This window comes from Scyliorhinus canicula, chromosome 5 (assembly GCF_902713615.1).
Source record: "Scyliorhinus canicula chromosome 5, sScyCan1.1, whole genome shotgun sequence".
Classification (NCBI taxonomy): domain Eukaryota; kingdom Metazoa; phylum Chordata; class Chondrichthyes; order Carcharhiniformes; family Scyliorhinidae; genus Scyliorhinus; species Scyliorhinus canicula.
Genome location: NC_052150.1, coordinates 200677461 through 200695725, shown reverse-complemented (window position 1 = coordinate 200695725; position 18265 = coordinate 200677461). Strand labels below are relative to the sequence as shown.

The 18265-nt window shown below is 43.6% G+C and overlaps 1 protein-coding gene across 9 annotated transcripts in view; it reads right to left on the bottom strand.

Annotated features, from left to right (window-relative positions):
• LOC119966517 (disco-interacting protein 2 homolog C) overlaps positions 1 to 18265 on the bottom strand; it is a 687551-nt gene that overhangs the window by 73340 nt on the left and 595946 nt on the right. For all 9 annotated transcript variants that reach the window (XM_038798337.1, XM_038798340.1, XM_038798339.1 and 6 more), the window contains 3 exons: positions 16252 to 16382; positions 6151 to 6319; positions 3150 to 3320 (listed from right to left, as the gene is read on the bottom strand). In XM_038798337.1, the coding sequence (XP_038654265.1) occupies positions 3150 to 3320; positions 6151 to 6319; positions 16252 to 16382 (471 nt within the window). The remainder of the gene's footprint in view (positions 1 to 3149; positions 3321 to 6150; positions 6320 to 16251; positions 16383 to 18265) is intronic.

The following is an 18265-nucleotide window of genomic DNA, read 5'->3' as shown; positions in this document are numbered from 1 at the left end:
AGTAGGTCAGAGGCTTGGAATTCTGTGGTGAGTAACTGTGGTGACTAGACCTCAACGTTTGTTAGGATACCCAACAAGAAACCCAAATAATTATTTTAAATTTGTAAAACTGATGAAAGGATACTTCATCCCAGGAATGATGACTGACCAATAAGTATCATTTATGTTAATTCACCACATTATCAAACAAATAGCTTTACCGTTATTAGTTAAACAGTTCTTAAACAGAAAGAAAAACTTGAACTTACTATCTATACTCGCTACTAACTCCAATTAAGCACCCCAATACCGTTCAAATATCACTGATTAATAAAGTTAAAAAACAGATTACTTGCTTAGCTGTGTAAAAGATTTTGGAGAGGGAGACCCTTTCAAGAGCAGAACAGTACACTTCCACTCAACCTAGTAGCATTTGGCAAAACTGCTGTTCAACTTAAAATCCTTCTCTCGTCAGCCTCAAATCCTATTGCAAACTGCAAAACTACAGACAGACCTGGTTCCTCCCTTTAATGGCATCATCTGTGTCCCATTAAGGTGTTACATGGCCTGCTTAGCTAGGATTAAATACAACCCCTCATAAATTATCTAGTCTCCAGGGAATCTCCAGTAATCATAACAATGTTCCATTAGCCCTCTATATTTAAATAAGTAGATGGTTAGAAACCATGGTTACCTCACTTTTTATGACTTCTTCATTCAGCAGTAATACATGGTCCGGATAATTTAACCTAGGTTCGTTAATAATATTACTGCAACAAATATATACCGTACCCAGGCTTTTAAAAACTTTACTACAACAGTTATAAAATGCAATAAATATCAGTTTCTACATTTATCACAGTAACCAATGCCCTGCTTCCCCCAGCCTTATCACCATTTAAAAAAAAGAAGGCAGGACTGTAATGGAAAACTCTCCACTTGCCTGGATGAGTGTAGCTCCAACAGCACTCAAGAAGCTAGACACCATCCAGGGCAAAACAGTTCACTTGAGTGGCACCCCATCTACCACCTTAAACATTTACTTCCTCCACCACTAACGCACATTGGTATCAATGTGTATCGTCTACAAGATGCTCTGCAACAACCCACCGAGGCTTCTTAAGCACCACCTTCCAAACCTGTGACCTCTACCACCTCGAAGGATAAGGATCATACCATCAGCTGCCCAAAAGCAGTTAGAACATAGGGAGGGCGGCACGGTGGGACAGTGGTTAGCACTGTTGCCTCACGGTGCTGAGGATCCGGGTTTGATCATGGTCCCAGGTCACTGTCCGTGTGGAGTTTGCACATTCTCCCCGTGTCTGCTTGGGTCTCACCCCCACAACCCAAAGATGTGCAGGTTAGGTGGACTGGCCACGCTAAATTGCCCCTTTATTGGAAAAAAAAAGAATTGTGCACTCTATATTTATTTTTTTTAAACAGTTAGAAATAGGAATAAATGCTGGCCTCAGCAGTGATGTCAACATCCCATGAAAGAGTAATTTTAAAAAGCCTATTCACGGCCAACTGGCCATTATATGGCTGAAGGGCAGCTGGTGCTCCCTTGGCAGACTCCCTCAGGCTTTTTAACAAGGAGGATTGAAATATGGTGCCTCGTATAATTCAGCCCAAGGTCTGTGCGCAAGTGTAGGAACAACGAATGGCAACTGCTGTTCATTTGTTGCTAACTACAAAATCTGAGCCAGTATGAAAGCTGATTTTAAAAAATCCCTTCCTTGGAACTGAAGATAATTTTTAAAAATTTGTTCACGTGAAAATTCCCTTGTCGCCACATTCACCGGTGCCTGTTTGGGTACACCGAGGGAGAATTCAGAATGTCCAAATTACCTAACAGCATGTCTTTCGGGACTTGTGGGAGGAAACCGGAGCACCCGGAGGAAACCCACGCAAACACGGGGAGAACGTGCAGACTCCACACAGACAGTGACTCAAGCCGGGAATTGAACCTGGGACCCTGGCGCTATGAAGCCATAGTGATAACCGCTATGTTATCGTGCTGCCACGGTAAATAGGTAAATACAAACATCACTACAAGAATAAATAGATTATTTTAATTTGCTCAAGAGTAGATTTATAGAGTCCTTTGGCAACAGAATTGTAAATACATCAGTTATAAATAAAACTACATTTGCAAATAGATTTACATAATGTAGAAAGGAAATTTTGCCACTGAGCGAAATATCTCATGTTCCGAAGAATTGCCAAGTAATAATTTGGATGCATAATATCACCTCAGGAAACCAACCTGCGATGCCAAAACACCTCAAAACTCTAATATTCCTTTAACCTGATTTGCATGAAGCTCCCAACTTATGATTCATATTTCACACAAATAATTTTCCCATACGTGGAACAATGATTGAAACTATGTGATGATCATTTGTTGGTTAATAATTCACTTGCACAGCTACAGTGAACGTCAGATTCAAACTTGAAGGCAATGCATAAATTTCACACTCCTGCCATAACAAAACAATGCTCTTTTTACCATGTTCTTTTTCATTTGCAGTGAAACCAGTCTCACCAAAAAAAACAAAGAGATTCTAGATTCATTTTCCATTTCAATGACATTGATTGGTCATCCCTGTCTATTAAGAAGTCACAAAATGCCTGCCCTTTGCACAAGTTACTGCTTCTATTGATGTGTTACAAAGGAACGGAGGGCTAACATTTAATTGTATCTAAATAGTTTCAGACAAACTAGAAGCATTTTAAAATGCTTGCAGGCTGTAAATAGACGAGTTCCTGACTGACATCTGATCTGTTGTCCTTTATTATACAAATCTAATGTGCTAAACTATCTGTCTTCAATACACTAGAAAACAACTCTGCCAGCCTTCTTTCAGCAAATGTTAAATGTTTACAAATGGTAACATCTGTATCAAATGAAAAGACTGGGGAGAGGCTGCAGTAGTTCTGTGAAATCAGGAATTTGTAACTGTTTAAATTTCATGCTTTTTAAAAATTGAATTTTCCCAGCAAGCATAAAGCATGCAATTGCTGCATGTCATAGAAGAAAACAAAATAAAACTTAAAAGATCTATAAAGGTAGCCAATTAGTTACAAACAGAAAAAGGAGCCCATCACTTCCGCACTTAACGTTACAACAGTAATAAAGACAAGCATATTCAGAGTGTGCAAATTCCTACCTGAAGGCAAATAGCAAGATTCACTCTGCAGCCAAACGATGTACTAACTGCTCGTGGGTTAAGGTTCAGGTCCTTAAATAACTTAGAAAAAGACTGGGTGAGCGCTATTCGAGGACGTTCTTCGGCAACAACAACACAGGTTCGTACTCGAGATAGATCCAATCCTCTTGTCTAAAGGCAGAAAACACAACAAATTGGCAAACGATAAAGCAAACAAAAACATTTAACCATGGAAAACATGTTAACGGTCAGGGTGAAAAATTGGCCATAAATGTTTATTGATCTTCTGCGGAATTTGGAAATCTTGCTATTTCAAACAACACGGCCACAGACATTGTAATTTAGCACATAAATGTTACCCTATCAATGAGGCCAAATATTTGCAGCCATTCCAACATACTCGTGCCCTCCAACAGTGGGAATTTTATTATTTTCTTATGGCTGTGGAAATCACTGGCAAGATCAACATTTACTGTCCATCCCTAATACACCAGAAATGGCTAGAAACTGAACAACATTCCAGCATAGCACAGGCATTTACAGGCTGGCCTGTGGCTAGTTCACAAGTAAAAATGATGCATACCCGTTATTGGAAGCCAAGACAAAAATGTACTTTAATTTCATAGAATTGTATCGAATTTACAGTGCCATTTTCTGGACACTAAGGGCAATTTAGCATGGCCAATCCACCTAGGCTGCATATCTTTGGACTTAATCATGTTTGGAAAATGTTACCGCAGGAAATCTTACCATAAATATATATTCCTCCAACACATAATGCATTTAGAATAATAATGAATAATTTGATGTGGGTTTTGACCATCTTTTGTTTAAAGCCATTCCAAAAAAACAGCAAGTGAAGAAACTGAAGTCCAACACTGTCAGGGGTTTGAAAAAGTTAAATAATTGACCGGTTCTTCTAGCTTTCTTATGTATCTTAGCCAATAAATTCCTTTAAATCTATTCTCCACTTCCCTTCCTCAAATTGTTTCATTAGGGTCCGCCATTTAAGCAGGTCTAGCTAATTAAAATTCAAAACAAATTGCAATAGTGAGTCTTTTTGAAAGAACGACAACAATATCAGTGGTTTATAGAGTATTTTTGGCTTTTGGCAAATAAAAAAAGAATCAATAAATTTGTACACTGACAGGACATTGTCAGATATAAAATTAGCTCTGCACCTCCTGGGTATCTGCTCCACTAGAGTAAGGCTGGTGGAATGGAATCTTCTGTAACTGACCATTGGTGAAGTTCAGTAGCTCGAGCATTCGGCTTGTAACCCAAACTAAAAGGTTTGCTCTTGTGCCTTGGTTCGTCGCAGTGTTTAGGTGCCCCCTACACTTCCATAAAGATGATGCAGTAATCAATTGGGGCTGTTCTAAAAGGTGGCCATCTAGGCTACAATGCTGCCCAGGACTTCCAAGCACACCCTGCCACGTGCACAGCTGAGTAAGCCATTATGCTGGCTTCCAGCATGTGCAAAGCATACTCTGGGTTCCAGTGATGGTCCAGTGTTGAATCTTCAACATTTGGGGGCTAGGAATTTTCCCGGAGGGTTCTGACCCCACTGTTCAGCTGAAATGTGTGTCAGGAAAAGGAACTCTTTGTGATGTTTCCCGGGCAGGCCAATTAATGGCCAGAGGGTGGGCTCTCAAAGCTGGAGTGCCAATAAGACAAGTGGCAAGTTACATTCATGCCACACAAGTGTCAGGCAATGGCCATCTCCTACAAGAGAGGATCTAACCAACGCTCCTTGACATTCAATGGCATTAGCATCGCTGAATCCCCCACAATCAACATCCTGGGGGGTTACCATTCATCAGAAATGGAACTGTACCAGCCACATTAATACTGTGGCTACTAGGGCAGGTCAAAGGCTAGGAATCCTATGGCGAGTAATTCACCTCCTGACCCCCCCCCCCCCCCACAAAGCCTGTCCACCATCACTAGGTTCAAGTCAGGAGTGTAATGGAATATTCTCCAATTGTCTGGATGAGTGCAGCTCCAACAACACTCAAGAAGCTCAATACCATCCAGGACAAAGCAGCCTGCTTGATTGCTCCCTCTTCCTCAAACATTCAAACCCTCCATCACTGATGAACAATGGCAGCCGTGTGTACCATCTACAGGATGCACTGCAGTAACTCACTAAGGTTCTTTAGACAACACCTTCCAAACCAACAACCACTGCCATCTAGAAGGACAAGAGTAGCAGAAACCTGGGAACTCCACCACCTAAAGGTTCCCCTCCAATCACTCACCACCCTGATTTGGAAATCTATCACCGTTCCTTCACTGTCGCTGGGGCAACATCCTAGAACTCTCTCCCTAACAGCATAGTGGGTATACCTACATCTCAAGAACTGCAGTGGTTCAAGAAGGCAACTCACCACCACCTCATGAAGGGCAACCAGGGATGTGCAATAATTGCTGTCCTAACCAGCAACACCAACATCCCGTAAATGAATAATAAAAAAGAGACCTTCCAGCTTGAAAAGCAAAACAGGATGCAATGAAAGGAAAGTAGGGGAGAAGGATGCTACAAAATTGAGGTTCCTTCTCCCCAAAATGTAAAGTTAAAAATTGCTTTAAAAAGGGGGTTGTGTGTGTGTGTGTTGGGGGGGGGGGGGGGGGGGGGGCATACAAATAAAGCCCTTGGAGTGCCTTCTCTCTCAAATTTAACATCCATTACTATGATTTGGGCAGGTGTTCCGTATTATTGAGCTGCCAGCCAGAATGTGGCCGGAGCATTAATAGTCATTTCTCAGTTTAATATTTACATAAGAACCTGATTGACTCGGTTCCTCAGCTCACTCGATTGACAAACATTTCTCTATTTTGAAGTCTGTTATACCAACTATACTAAGTGCTTTTCAAGAAATAACCCACAAGAGTGCACAGTGTGACAAAGATTAGAAGCAGGCGTCCAATGTTTGAATAAACCTGCAGATTAAAACACAGCATTGAAATATTAGCAATCATAAAAATAAAAATCATTAACCTTAAGTGATTCAGTTTGTGAGCCGAGCCCCTTTGTGCAGAGTTCCATAACGGAGTATGAGCAGAAGGTGTCTCGAACCTTGTACTGACTGACAGCAAGGAGCCACAGTGATGGATTTATCTCCAGTTCTGAAGGAGGGATGAGAATGGACTGGTGCCCTGAGTAGACACTGCAAAGGAAGAAGTCTGTACATTAAAACAGGCAGAAGTACATACGAACGCACAAACAGGATAGGTCATGCTTGACTAACTTAACTTGATGCTTCATGAAATCAGAGTGCATAAAAAGATGCGCACGTTGCAAGCAGAGATTTTCAGGAGGTGTTTGATAAGTGGCCACTTGGTATGAAAATGACCTAAGATGGTACTGGGGAGATCAGCTCGAGGTAGAAAGTGGAGAGTAAATGGCTGCTTTTGCGATTTGCAGGTGTGGATAGTGACCTATCTCAGATGCTGTTCTGGCACATAGAATATCTTAAGGACAGGTAGGCGACAGACACATTTTATCACAGAGTGATGCAAAACAGAAAAAGAAAATTGGGAAAAAAAAGACAAACACCCTGAATGGGGAGAGAGAAAGAAAACGAAGGATACAGAATAGATTTTTTAAAAAAAAATTTAGAGTACCCAATTCATTTTTCCAATTAAGGGGCAATTTAGGGTGGCCAATTTACCTACCCTGCACATCTTTTGGGTTGTGGGGAGGAAACCCACGCAAACACGGGGAGTATGTGCAAACTCCACATGGACAGTGACCCAGAGCCGGGACCGAACCTGGGACTTCGGCACCGTGAGGCTGCACCACCGTGCCCGACAGAATAGATCTTTAATGTGAAAGTCAATGTAGAAAAGACCATAAAAAAACAAATGAAGTTTAGCTTTGACATCAAAGTTCTGAATATAAAAATAAGAAATGCATGCTGAATTTACGTCAGATATTTGGTTTGGCCATAATTAGAGCATGTGCGCATTTCGTAACACTCATTATGCGAAGTACATTGACACCTTAGTTAGAACAAAGATGCATCAGAATTATATCAGGAACAGGTAGGGTTTGGCAAACCCAGTCTGCATGCCTGCTACCTCTGCCACTGGTGTGTTGTGGATTAAAATCTCCCGGAAGGCTTTCTTTGGCCACCAGGAGACCAATGCCAATTCAAGGAGACTCCTGGCCATTCCGGAAGGGTCGGCAACCCGAAGAACAACACCTCGGAAAGATGGAACTTTTCCCACTAGAGCAGAGAAGGTCAAGGGGCATAGCAAATGGGGTGTTGGGGTGGTTGACGAATCAAGCAACATTTTCCTACAAGCAGGCATTGAGCCCAAAAAAACTATGTAACCATGTAAAAGGGAGTTGGAGAAAGAAGAATATGGAAGAACAGGATGAGAGTAAGTTGCTGTCGCAATCATCAGTATTGGAGAAATAGTAATGCGAATATCCATCAGAAATCATAGTGAATAACCAGTCACATTTTAGCTCTCCCAATAACTTAAATCAATGTTTTTGCCACCTGAATACTATACTCGCAGCCAAAAATAAAGTTTATGATTGAATTATTCCCAAAATAATATTAATTTTGCCACTAAATTTTGCTTAAAACAGAGCTAGATGTACTCACAGGCATTTATTTCAACAGGAAAAAAAACCTGAAATCATTAGGCGGATCCAAATCTTAAGAGAAATGCTCTCATTGACAATGGAGGACAATGAAGTCCCTGAAGATTTTCAACTAGTGGCTGCACCTGCTCGACAGTTGGGTTAATTTACTTACTGCCTCAATTTAGATAACATTATTGTGTATTGACCAATTTGCTGTTAACTAGCTGCTTTTTTAATGCTTTTTTTTGTGGGAAATCCCATTGAGGGTGATTTATTTGCTGCCTACCCACTCACGAGGCAAGATTGAGGAATTTTCTGACAGATTTTCATATTACGAACTGTCAGCAGATAATGGCTGCTTGCATTAATAAGGCAAGGAAACTGTAAACAGTATATCTGAATTTGGAATTCAGGAAAACATTAGTCATTGGCTGCTTGGCATCACATTCGCATCCAATGCAATCACATTGCAAAATGAGTCAATTTTTAAAAATATAAATTTAGAGTACCCAATTATTTTTATTCCAATTAAGGGGCAATTTAGAGTGGCCAATTCACCCAGTCTGCAAATCTTTTGCATTGTGGGGGTGAGTCCCACGCAGACACAGGGAGAATGTGCATACTCCACATGGACAGTGACCCAAGGCCGGGATCGAACCTGGGTCCTTGGCGCCATGAGGCAGCAGTGCTAACCACTGCGCCACCGTGTTGCCCCAGAATGAGTCTATTCTATACTTGTTTCTAAAAAAAATTAGTTTACGGGGTGTGGGCATCGCTGGTTAGGCCAGCATTTATTGCCGATCCCTAGCTGTCCTTCAGAAGGTGGTGGTGAGTTGCCTTCTTGAACCGCTGCAGTCCTTGAGGTATAGGTATGCCCACTGTGCTGTTAGGGAGGGAGTTCCAGGATTTTGCCCCAGCGACAATGAAGGAATAGTTATACATTTCCAAATCAGGGTGGTGCGTGACTTGGAGGGGAACCTCCAGGTGGTGGAATTCCCAGGTATGTTTGTGGAAGGGGTGCAACCGAGCAGCCTGCTTTATCTTGGATGCTGTCGAACTTCTCGAGTGTTGATGGAGCTGCACTCATCCAGGCGAGTGGGGAGTATTCCATTACACTCCAGACCTCTACCTTGTAGATGGTGGACAGGCTTTGGGTGTGGGGTTGGGGCGGGGCGGGTGGGGGGGGGGGGGGGGGGGGGGGGGTGTCAGGAGGTGAGATACTCGCCACAGAATTCCTAGCATTTTTGACCTGCTTATGAGGAAAGGCTGAGGGACTTGAGGCTGTTTTCGTTAGAGAGAAGAAGGTTAAGAGGTGACTTAATTGAGGCATGCAGGATGCTTAGAGGATTAGATAGGGTGCAGTGAGAGCCTTTTTCCTTGGATGGTGATGTCTAGCACGAGGGGACATAGCTTTAAATTGAGGGGAGATAGATATAGGACAGATGTCAGAGGCAGGTTCTTTACTCAGAGAGTAGTAAGGGCGTGGAATGCCCTGCCTGCAACAGTAGTGGACTCGCCAACACTAAACGCATTCAAATGGTCATTGGATAGACATATGGCCGATAAGGGAATAGTGTAGATGGGCTTTAGAGGGGTTTCACGGTCGGCGCAACATCGAGGGCCGAAGGGCCTGTACTGCGCTGTAATGTTCTATGCCCTGGTAGCCACAGTATTAATATGGCTAGTCCAGTTCAGTTTCGGATCAATGATAACCCCCAGGGAGTTGATTGTGGGGGATTCAGCGATGCCATTGAATGTCAAGGGGCAATGTATAGATCGTCTCTTGTAGGAGATGGTCATTGCCTGGCACTTGTGTGGTGCGAATATAACTTGCCACTTGTCAGCCCGAACCTGGACTTGTTAACGAAACTGTTGTCGCAAACCAGTTGAACATAAAAAGCTACGCATAAAAAGTCCAGAGTAACAGTCTGATCCATTTAAAGAAAAACAAAGTTCTAACCAAGCAAAGAAATCAATATGACGCAAAAAATGTTCATTGTACAACGGACAGTTTAAAAATGTCAAAGCTTGAATATACTTGTATTATTTTTGTGTATCATAGAGGGTCAGTGGATGAATCAATAAGTCTCACACTGGTTTTGGGTGGCTTTGTCAATGAGTGGTATGTCGAAGACTAGTGTGAGACAGCTTTCATCTTCCTATTGTAACCCAGCTGCCTGTGATCGCATATGTATTTTCAGTTTTTCCGTGTAAATTGGTAAATCACAATCTCACAAGATTGTGATATTGAATCTGGCACTATGTCCTTTTTGGTCTGCTGAATTGAAAACAACATATTTACATAGCCTCACTGACATAAATGCTTCACAGCAGCATTATAAAACAAAGTAAGACGCTGAAACACACAAGGTGATATTAGGTCAGGTGACCAAACGTTTGATCAAAGAGGCAGGTTTGAAGGAGTCTCTTGAAGAAGGAAAGTGAGGTAAAGAGGCAGACACGTGTTCGGAGGGAATTCCGGAGCCGGAGGCCTAGGCAGCTGAAAGCACAACCACCAATGGGAGCACGTGCGACTGGGAATGCGAAGAGGTCAGAATCGGAGAGCAGATATCTCAGAGGCTTGAGGGGTAGGAGATGACAGAGATAGGGAGGGGCAAGGCCAAGGAAGGATTTGAAAGCAAGGATAAAATTCATATTCAACACGTTGATTGACTGGGTGCCGGTGTAGGTCAGCAACGCAGGGGTGATAGGGGAATGGAAGTTTTTATGAGCCAATGACACAGGCAGCAAAGTTTCGGATGACTTCTAAGTTTGAGGGTAGAATGCGAGGGACCATCCAGGAGTGGACTGAAATAAGTCGAGTCTAGAGTTCACAAAAGAATGAATGAGGATTTAGCAGATCAGCTGAAATGGGGTGAAGTTAATCAATGTTATAGAGTTGGAAACCAGTGGTGTTAGGAATGGCACGAATGTGAGGATGGAAGCTTATCTCAGAATCAAATGTGGCACCAAGATTGCAAACAGGCTGACTTCATCTCAGACTGTTGCCAGGGAGTTGCTGAAAATAGAAGAAGAAAAAAATACATCTCTAAAGCACTCACTATATTGAAAACTAAAAGCATGAAAAAGAAATTGAACAAAACTATGACACCTTAAGCATGTAATAACAGATATACCTACTTATAGTGCAGGTTAGAAATGATTTGATTTACAGCAATAACCCAGACAATAAATGTACAGTAGTTATTTTAAAAAAGTATTAATTTTGCTAGTATTACTTAATAGTTCTAGGTGGATAAATTGGTTCATGGCCGTTCACAGGCAGGGACTGAATGGCACAAATGTAACACACAGTACATAAATACAAGTACCGCACCATTCATTAGAAACGCTTACATTTATAAAGCAACCTAAAGTATTCTCATGGCATCCCCAAATTTATTTGAAGTGCAGTCAGTTATTATGCACACAAATTCAGCAGCTAATCTGCACAATGCAAGGCCCACAAACAAGATGAATAAAGGTCATAATAAATAGAAGCAGAAGGTCACCTGGACCCTCCAGCTTGCTCCACCAGTCAATAGGATCATGGCTGATCTGAATGTGGCCGTAACTTCACTGTCCTGCCCGTCTCCCATAACCCTCGATCCCTTGTAGATCAAAAATCTATCTAACTCGGGCTTGAATATATTCAATGACCCAGCATCCACTGTTCCCTGGGGAAGAGAATTCCAACAACTAACAGCCCTCAGGAAAACAAAATTCTCCTCATTTCAGTCTTAAATGGGAAACCCCTTATTTTTAAACTGTGCCCCCAAGTTGTAGATTCCCCCATGAGGGGAAACATCCTCTCGAGTGGCAACCCCGTCAAGACCTCTCAGAATGTTTCAAAAAGGTCACCTTTCAGCCTTCTCCACTGTTGTTGATGGAATTATGTGAGAGAAGAGGGTTGGTTTGGAAAACGTTGCTTATTAGATGGGTATAGGTAAATCCCGATAGAAAAATTAGATCTTGGGCGTGATCTAACCACCGCGTTGCGCCTGGTCTGGATCAGTTTGCTATCTAATCGGCCCGTTCCCGATGGAGAGTTCCGGGATCTTGCCCAAATATGACGAGCATATCATTAACTCCCATTTACATTAATTTCCATCTCAATAGCGAGATTCAAGTTGAATGTAACGGCCTCCTTGGAATTTACCGGCTCCTCAGTGGGGAATAACGCGGGCGTCGTTTAGTATTCCTTTTTAAAAACGTGACGTTAGTGTATTGGCTGCTGAGGGGAAGTGAGGAGGCGAGTAGTTATTTCCATGGGGGGGTGGGGGAAAGAGAGAGGAGATGCCCTCTGGGGGGTTGGGCTTGGTTAGGGGCTGAGGCGTTCCAGGTCAGGGGTCACCCCTGGGCCGGGGGATGAGGGTGAGGTCTTTTCGTCTGTGAGGCCTCCAAGCCATCTTTAACTATTGTGGAGACCCATAACAGGGGCAACTACAGCTGCTGCCTGTCTGTCCTACCAGAAACATCCAGGGAAGAACACTGTTCTTGGTTATATGTTAAATGTCACTGTAACTCCCTTTGACTGTGAGCAGCCTCTAGCTCCACAGCTGAAGACTATTGCTAATAAGTAATTAGCCTTGTCAGTTGTGAGAGCACTTCACAGCTTCAGGTTGTGTTTGCTGCTTGTTCCTGCCGGTGACTGCAGACACCTGAAAGCTACTGTTTCGTCCATTCTTTGCAGCTGGAAAGAAGGATAATTTTTTCTAAGGTATCTGTGCCCTGGAACATCGGGTTCAGGGGAACATATGGGGGCAGAGGCAATCCAGTTTGAAGCAAGAAGACGCTGCTGGATCTGCTGTGCGACATTGTTCCAAATGGACCACCTGCTCTCGGGGTTGGAAGAAATGCTTTCGTAGATTGCTGATGTTTCTGTAGCTGGTGTGGGGAGTGCTGCCTGTAACTGGCACATCACCGCAGGTTAAACACCCTGGAAATCAATAATGTTCCAACTGCACCTTGAGCATCAGTGGAATACGTGGATGTCAGGGTTTGGGCCAATGAGATTGGGGCATGTGGGAGGGGCTGCACAGTTGTGGCCCTGGATGGAGAATGGCACTGATAGGTGGAACAACCAACAAATGACGCATTGATGAACAGATCATTTCCACGATAAAATTCTGGACATGATAATACATTCTCTCAGGCTTAACCTCTGTTTCTGATGAGGAGCCTGTGTGGGGTTATACCATGTGTTTGGATTTTTTTGTGAAAATGAGCTGATATAGCTTTGTATTGGTACCAATATGGAACGGTGATGGTTCCTTGTTGTTTAATGGTTAGTTTGATCTGTGGACTGTTGTAGTTGATTTTCAAATATTTGTTCCTGTTGACCATTTTTTGACAATAAAATATGACTCAAGTGGTTTCTTGTGGGTACACGTGCTCGGACGATGATTATCAGGGGCTGGTTTAGCACACGGCTAAATAGCTGGCTTTGAAAGCAGACCAGGGCAAGCCAGCAGCACGGTTTAATTCCAGTACCAGCCTCCCCGAACATGTGCCGGAATGTGGCGACTAGGGGCTTTTCACAGTAACTTCATTTGAAGCCTACTTGTGACAATAAGCGATTTTCATTTCATTTCATTGTTACATCGCATTTCAAAACTCGAGAAGCGTCAGCACCATAGAGGCAGCAGCCAACAATCAAACATTCAGGAGCTGGGCTTCAGCACTGGGGATATCCTCACAACCAAAAGGGGGAATGCATGGATCAGGGGAGGGTATCCCAGCACAGTTTCTCTAACGTTCCTGGCAGTGGTCTGGGTTCTAGGGGCTCCTGATATGACCAGGAGTGAGCATGCTGAGCGAGGTTCTCCAGCACAACTGGCTCAATGGATGGCACTCAGAGAAGGCGGGACACGTAAGGGTGGCAGAGGCTTGAGGGATTTCAGGGTCCTGGGATGGAAGCCCTAACTGATTGTCAGTCTTTCTCCTTCTCCAGTTCCTTGCAGATATAAGAATATGGCTGATTATATTGGCCCCACAGCAGCTGCCCTGGTAGTGCTGTTGGAAACCCAGGTGGCTGTAATGTTCTTGTCAGATGGCCTGATTGATATTACAAGAACACTTGTAGCTAAAGCTATAAACGATTTATTAACATTAGCTGTGGGTCAAATATACACAAAAGAACAGATGAATAACAGAATTAACATGCACAAGCAACCTCTCTCTTCCAGCTCCCCAGTCAATCTGAGGTCACCTGACTCCAGCATTCACTTACATGCTAATGAGACTCCTAGTGGTCAGTCAGGGAATTACAACACAACTATGATATCACTACAGTGGCCAGACACCAGGGAAGGTGACAGTAGCGTCGACACAGGTTTGAGGTGGCACCCCATGTGCAGGGGGCCAGCGCACACCTTGACGACCTGACTGCTCATCAGACTGAGGAGGAACCCAGAGGGAGACGCCAGCGATGGCCAAATGTGTATAGGCATCATTGATGTTTTGAGGCGATGACTAACAGCATGTGACAAGGGGACTCCATCTCAACTATGATATAGTCACGTTGGCACCCCTGGATGAGGTGGACACCTGTGCCTGGTGGCCATGAAGGTCATTGCAGCCCTGAACGTTTATGCAACTGGTTCATTCCAGGGCTTGAGTGGGGATTTGTGCCATATCACAAGCTACAGCCACAAGTGCATCCGTGAAGACACCGATGCCGTGTATGCCGGGGTAGCAGACTATATCAACTTGGAGCTGGACCAGATCCACGAAGATGCCCAGGGTGCAGGATTCTCCGCCATCACTGGGATGCCCCAGGTTCAGGGGTTATTTGATGGCACGCATGTCGCCTTGCGCACACAAGGGGCATCAGGGAGTGCCCTTCACTGATAGGAAGGGGTTCCACTCCATGAATGTTCAGCTTGTGTGTGACCACCACCTCTGGATTATGCATCCTGGGTACTTTGAGATCTCTTCAAGGACCACCCCAGGGTGACGGGTTGGCTCCTGAGGGATAAGGGGTACCCGCTGAGGTGCTGGCTGATGACGCCGGTGCAGAGGCTGGAAACCGAGGTGGAGACCCAATATAACAAGGCCCATGTTGTTACCCTTGCTGTCATTGAGTGGTGCATGGGCCTGCTCAAAATGCTATCCCGATGCCTGGACCGCTCTGGTGGTGCACTGCAGTCCACCCCCTAGAGGGTCTCCCACTTTATGGTTGTCTACAGCAGATGGCCTGTGTGGGCACCTCAACTGGACATGAAGGGGTTGTGCTGGTGGGTGCTAGGGGCTGCTGAGTGGACGAGCACAAAGATTGGATGTGGGAAGGGTGCAAGGGTCAGTCAATGATTTGTGAGGGGGGGGGTTTGGGAATTTGAGGAGTGGCAGCTGGAACTGATGCCAGGAGAGAGGTGGGAACTTACCCTTGCAGCTGGGTGGAGATCGTTTGTCTTCTTCCGAAATTGGACGCTGGTCCTCCTCATCATGCTGCCTGCACTGACAGCCACTGACACTGTCTCCCAGGTGGTGTTGATGACCCTGCTGTTGGGCATCTGACACCCTCGGGGGAACAGGATGCCCTGTTTTGCATCCCCAGCATCGAGAAGCCTGGCCAGGTCTAGGGGCACATTCTTGCCACTAAGTGCCATTAAATACAGGCTACGATCTTGCCAACGCAGCCGTGAAGCAATATCCCATCAATCGCACCCAAAATGACACTTAAAAATTGTTCCGCTAAATCGCTCGCATAGTCCAAATGTTGCTACTTCCTCAGCGCTTTACTGCAGTGTCAGGTTACATTCCGAGCTCAATTTCTGGGATGAATATTGAACCCACAACTTTCTGGCTCAGAGGCAATAGTGTTAACACTGAACCAAGCTGTCATTAGCCTCAATATTGCAAAGCTGTACTCAAAACAAATTGTAAGTGAAGCAAGAATTATCTGGCATTTGAACTGCAAAGGTAATTGCTAAGACTGAACCCATATTTGTATATAACGGATTATGTCTAGAATGAAAGCCAGTAGGATCAACAATGTCAGAAATCTAGCCACTATAAACCTTGTATCCTGGAACAATCCAATTGGGATTTTTCTGGGATCATTCATTACTTCCCAAGAGTGCAATTTGACATGTGTAAACATGCCAGCTAGTCAGCCAGCAGAGACTGGCATTTAATAATGATCCTGAAAGACTGCCAATTACATGCAAAATTAAAGGTAGCTTGTGCCAACAGGTTCAACAAACACACTTCACCCTGGATTCTTGAAGAAGTCAGAAAGAACAGAATAGTAATTGTTTGTATCAGGCAGTTAACCCATTTTTCACTTTATCTTAACAATTTATAAATTGGGGGTTGGGAGGACCAAATATTTTGAATGGGCATTCTCTTTTCCGCTAGAGTTTTATTCTCTGGTCAGCAATGAAAACGAAGGGATGGGCTTCGTTATATATTCTTCTATTACTTTAACCATGGTGGGAAATTGGGAACCTTAAGATTATATGGATAAAACATGCTTATTTCATGATATCAGCTCCTCACCTGCAGAGGCACCAAAGAACAAATCCAAGTCCACAGTAGGGGTCCAAGCAGATTGCTACTTCCCGGGATGGGTAAAGCTCACACTGCAGCTTTATTGAACGACACAAGGCACTAGTTGCTGCATGGGACATCTGTAGGACAAAAGGAAGTGCCTTATTAGAAACCCCAACGTCTGCATAAAACTGAAATCTCTCTACATCTAAACAATTTGATCGAGACCTTTCCTTCACAATGGCATCAGTACAAAGATAGACACTATGGTGATGTGGAGCAAACTTACTTTAAAAAAAAAGTATTATTGACCAATGCACTTAAAAATACATTTTTGCAGAATTAATTTTCAGTGGGGAATATCTTGGTTCTTTCAGAACTGTTTTCCCATAACAGTAAAATTAGCCTAGGTTTCGAGACTGACTGATTGTTAAAATATATTTTCGTAATGCCACAGGTTGCAGCTTTCAGAAAAATGGGGCCGGAGTTAAATAATAATAGTCGTTTATTGTCACAAGTATGAAGTTACTGTGAAAAGCCCCAAGTCGCCACATTCCGGCGCCTGTTCAGGTAAGATGGTACGGGAATTGAACCCGCGCTGCTGGTCTTTTTCTGCATGACAAACCAGCTGTATGTTTTGTGGAGTTCCCGGAAGACTCCATGGACCTCAAATTGGTGGACAGGATCTGGATGCAGGCATCCTGCCCGCATTTCCAACAGATCCCATTTTTGCTGGCAGGTTGAAGGGGATGGGATGTGATTCAAACAGGAGGGAAATCCAAGCTCAGCTGTGCAGAGTTCAAACAGATCCCATTTTGGCTGTTCCAAGGGCCTTAAACTGCAATGCGGGAGTCATAAATTGATGGAGTAGACATAAACACTCTTGTAGGATGAATAAGGTTTCTGTAAGTGACATGATCTGATTTTTTTGTTTTAAAATCCCCTGCTCTTTAAACCAGATAAAAGGTTTAAGCTGTCAGTGAGAGTTAAAACAAAACACTATCTGCTGGACTGCTTTAATTCTCAGGCCATGTGGTGTAGGTTAAAATTAAAACACTACCATCTGTGACTGCAGTTTCATTCGAATTCTTCAATAACATTTCCCAAGGGCTATTATTAAATGATTCTGAATACTTAGCTGAATATGAAAAGCCACAATTATCTCAGCAAGGGTTTTGAGTTTGCAGTTTGATTGACAGTTTAAAGAGGCTATTAAAGGATTGGCTGCCTTTGCTGTGGTGACTGAATAAAAACTGTGTTTTTAGTAAGCGATTGAACACTTCAGGAGATTTAAAAGCTTTAATGGGTTTCACTGTTACGTATGTATAAGAGCTGAATTAAACATTAGAAGCTTGATCTTTTGTCCTCTCCACATGGCTACTGAGGTCAGCCTGTGATGGTTACTGACTGAGTAGTTATGGACATGGCATTGGGGTTTGAGGAACCGTGGGAGTGAGTGGCAGGCATGAGCTGGCATGAAGGGGCCATGAAAGGTGTGAGGGTGGGGATAGAGGGCCCAACAACTCCAAAAACGGGGACAAAGTCCTAGAAAACCAAGATAGGCCTTCTAATCAGCCCACCTCTGCGACTGCCGCTACGGATGCCCATGATCTGCTTCTGGGGCCAGCGGGCACAACCCTATCAGGCTCCCACATACATGGGGCAAAAATTGGGTTTAACAGGGCTCTTTATGCAGAGGCGGATTTGCCAAGTCAGAAAAGTTCCCAACTGGAGCTATTTGCCTCGGTAGTAAAACATCCAGCCCATAGTCTCATTTGAGGATTTAAAAATAATGATTTTCATACAACACATAAGTATTTCTTTAAGAAAACGATTATCATGCATCAAAACATTGCATGTGCACAGTGGGAGGTCAGAAGTTCCAACCACCCCACTTTTGCATGGCATTATTCTTAAGGCCTTAGTAGCCGTAGCTTTCCAAATGGATGCATATTCCATATGAACTTGCTCCCATATTTAATTTGTGCATTTGGGAAAAAAATTAGCCATGTGGGCATTAAAA